The 3,526-nt window shown below is 49.3% G+C and overlaps 1 protein-coding gene across 1 annotated transcript; it reads right to left on the reverse strand.

The window, feature by feature from the left end:
• Positions 1-304: 304 nt before the first annotated feature.
• Positions 305-3,038, reverse strand: LOC107298831 (cyclin-dependent kinase inhibitor 1C). The gene is made up of 3 exons (XM_015828195.1): positions 2,205-3,038; positions 1,489-1,612; positions 305-749 (listed from the first exon to the last, which is right to left on the reverse strand). The coding sequence occupies exons 1-2, from the start codon at positions 2,800-2,802 to the stop codon at positions 1,494-1,496; spliced, it is 717 nt and encodes a 238-aa protein (XP_015683681.1). The 5' UTR covers positions 2,803-3,038; the 3' UTR covers positions 305-749; positions 1,489-1,493.
• Positions 3,039-3,526: the final 488 nt, after the last annotated feature.

Raw genomic sequence — 3,526 nt, forward strand, 5'->3', positions numbered from 1 at the left:
TTATTTTAACATTGTAGCATAGGTTTGGGATGGCAGTGGTACAGACCAGCTCAGGAACGTTATCAGATTTCTTTCAAGTATAACTAAATGTAATTTTGATTCATAGCTACATTTTGTGAATGCAAAATCCCACTATAAAAATAAATTTACATTTTTGTAAATAACAACAAAAGCAAATATATAGTGCCCTTTGGCTTAACCAAATGGGGGAAAACACAAAAACTCACTACTGGGTGTCAAAGTTATCCACCTTTTGACATAAATAGAAAATATAAGTTAGTATAACTCTTTAAGTTGTTTGCACTTTTTTTTTTTACAAATTATACTTTTGTTTTTTTGTGGGGGTTTTTTTTTTTTTTTTGCACTGAGAATTCAGCAGAGATTAAACATTTTATATAGGTGACTTTAAAGCTTTTACACTTCTGGCCAGTGTACTCACATTAGGTATAATACATTTTATATATATATATATATATATATAAAAACATAATACATTGCACAGTTGTAAATTAACACTGCTCCGTCAGGCGACTGGTAGTCAGCCACTTTTGCTACATGGAGGTTCAAGCAGTTCCTTCGGGGCACGAGTTATGAAGAGGAGGAGCGAAAAAAACAAACAGGCGACTCTTCTTCCTTATGCTGGTCTAGTCTCACTCGCCAGCCCCCTTTGACACGCGGGAGAGGAAGGGCCTCTCAAGCTCTTGGTGTTTCCAAGGAAACAATCACTTCGGTGTTATATAGTGCAAAATCTGAAAGAGAAAGATCACCACCAGTCAAGCATGTGCAGAAAACTGTCCCAGACACTGCAGGCTCAGGGGGAAGAGGCTAGCACAAAAGCTGGGCCACTTTTTTTTGCTCAGAAAATCCACAAATGAGTCAACACAGCTGTGGAGTCTTGGGAGAAAAGAAACCAGCCTTCCTTTTTGTAGACTTTTTTCACCAAATGTCAGCCCAGATCTACACTTCAGATAGGAGGGGAAGCATATATCTTAAAATATATATATATATATATATATATATATATATATATATATATATATATATATATATATATATATATATATATATATATATATATATATATATATATATATATATATATATATATATATATATATATATATATATATATATTATAAAGTCTTCTTCTCCTATTAAGTCTACTCCAGCAGGTTTTTTTTAAAGGCAGGATTATTTCCATTCTCTTCCTATTCTGCAAGGGCTTCTTCCCTCCGGTCGGCCATCCAAGTTAACAGATGGGTCCACAATCCCGAAGCTCTTGTGCTAAACGAGTTGTTGTCCTTCGCTGCTCTCTTCTCTCTCTCACCATCCTCCGAGTTTTGTACTAATCCAGCTGAAACGGAACCGTTCCCCTCCACTGGGGGAAAAAGGAGCCGAGAGAGGCCGACCTTGAGAACGGTCCAGGACGGGGGGGGAGGGGGAGAGAGAGAGAAGAGGAACCTTAAAGCGCCAGCACGCGGCTCTCACCTCGTTCATCGGAGCCTTTTCCGGGGTGTCTGCTCGTTAGGCACCGCTGCGACCGAAGTTGCTAACGGGCTGCTACGATCGCCGGCCACTCTGTCTACGACTCTTTTCCGCTTTGCGAAGAAATCTAAAGATCGTTAAGACCCGAAGAAAGGGAAGACATTATTAGTCGGGTTTGGGTGGGGGGGGAGGGGAGGGGAGCGCGGCAGCCAAACTTTTCGTTTCAAAGAGACACACCCATTAGAAAGCAGGACCCGTCGAAAAACAATCGCTTCGCGTACAAGGGGGACCCCGCCCTGCCGGGCTCTTTGCATGGCCGTCGACCAGCCCGGGCTCTTGGCTCCCCCTGACCGCCAACGAAGAGCGGTGCAGCTACTAGGGTTTGTTTACGTCGCAAAGGAGGCAGCCGAGAAGGACTAGCCTGCAGAGCGCGATGTGCTGCGTAAGCATTTTCCAGCCCAGCCCAGCCCCAGGGACCTGTGCGGAATCTTAAACAGAGCCAGCGCCTCGGGGCGACGTCTAGGCACTCTCCAGAGCACGCATCATGGGTGTGTGTGTGTGCATGTGTGTGTGTGTGAAGGAACCACGGAGGAGATTAGCTTCCCATAAACTGGGAGGTTGGGGGCCGCGAGTGAAATATTTTAATGCGGGCGGCTAGGACTGATGCAATATCTCTGCCGACGCAAGTGCAACGCAGCCCGACGGTCGTTCTGCCTTACCTGTGATGTGAGTTACGCTGGTTGACGATGCTCTTTTAAGAGCCGCAGCGACACACGGGACAGGCTTGATTATAATCCCTGAGTAGCTGTGGCGCTGGTCGGCCTTGTCCTCCTGGCTGAGGCGCTCCTCGCCTGCCGACGTCGAGCCTTCCAAGGCGGCCGTGTTGTCCTGCGGGCTAAGCGGGGAGGGGGTGGAAGAAAGCCCCAGCTCTTGGTGAGGGTCTCGGGGATCGAGCTCAAGAGACGCCTCCTCGTCTCCAGGCGGAGGCGTCGATCTGACCATCAGCGCCGGGAAGCGGCACCTCCCAACCTGTAGGGTTTCCCTGTAGAAAGCGGGCACGGATTCTCCGTCTACCTCTTCCCACTGCAGGCTCCCCAAACCGGCCAGCGGCGTCTCGGTTTGGAAGTCGTAGCCCCAGCGCCTCTGGCCCTCCTCGCAGATCTCCCGCAGTTTGCTCTTCAGCTCCCGGTTGAGCTCGTCGTGATCCACGGGACCAAACAGGTTCCTGCACACCCCGGTGCGAGCGTGCAAGGGGAATGTCCGGCGAGCCGCCAGGCGCTCCAAAGCCGAGGCGCTAGAGAGGTGCACGTTGGACATGGTGGATAGGGAGCGGGCAGGTTCCTTCACCCGGAGGTGGCGGTGGCGAAGAAGGGAAGCGGAGCGGCTCCAAGCGTCTTTACAAATCCAAATCAGAGTCGAAGTGGTGGGCAAGGATTTCGCCGCCCTTTAGCCCAAAGAACCACCCGTTGCACCCCCAAACTCCCTCTCGCTAACCCGCCGCACCTCACTCTGCTTCTAACCGCCTGCCCGGGGCTGCTTGGCTTTTTAAAGCTCTCACCGAGTGAGTTCGAGCAAAACATCGATTAGCATAATACTATTTTTCTGTAATAACACTCCTGCCATTGGTAGAGCCTCCATTCTACCCAGGGCGTTGTCCCGCCTAGTCCCATTCTCTATTGGACGAAGAGCCCAGGGTGGCGAGGCGCCAAAACTCCCTCTGTCCTCGCCATTGGGTAGCAGAGCTTGTCCGTCACGGCTGTGTTTGGAGGCGGGGAATGGGAAGGCGGTGGCGGGGATCGAATGTTTTAAACAGCGCCTTGAGTAACATGACACCCGACCCGTGTACAGCTCTCGGCTCTCTTTGTTTGCAGTCGCCAACGGCTCTCTTCGTCGCGACCGTACTTAGTTGTTGTCATTTAAAAAAAAACACACACACACACAAAAATTTTGAGGAAGTAGCGTAAGGACAGAATTTGAGAGTCGTATTAGTCCGGGGTGGGGAGGGGAAGAGAGAGATACGTGGAAGGCCTGTTCTTTTTGT

Source organism: Protobothrops mucrosquamatus, unplaced genomic scaffold (assembly GCF_001527695.2).
Source record: "Protobothrops mucrosquamatus isolate PMUCROS unplaced genomic scaffold, P.Mucros_1.0 scaffold4315, whole genome shotgun sequence".
In the NCBI taxonomy this organism is placed as follows: domain Eukaryota; kingdom Metazoa; phylum Chordata; class Lepidosauria; order Squamata; family Viperidae; genus Protobothrops; species Protobothrops mucrosquamatus.

What these genes read in the sequence shown, in the direction of transcription:
- LOC107298831 (XM_015828195.1), bottom strand. Translation starts at nt 2,802, where the DNA reads ATGTCCAACGTGCACCTCTCTAGCGCCTCGGCTTTGGAGCGCCTGGCG. An exon ending in CAGCGTAACTCACATCACAG is followed by an intron (nt 1,613 to 2,204) that starts GTAAGGCAGAAC and finishes AACGATCTTTAG; the next exon opens with ATTTCTTCGCAAAGCGGAAA.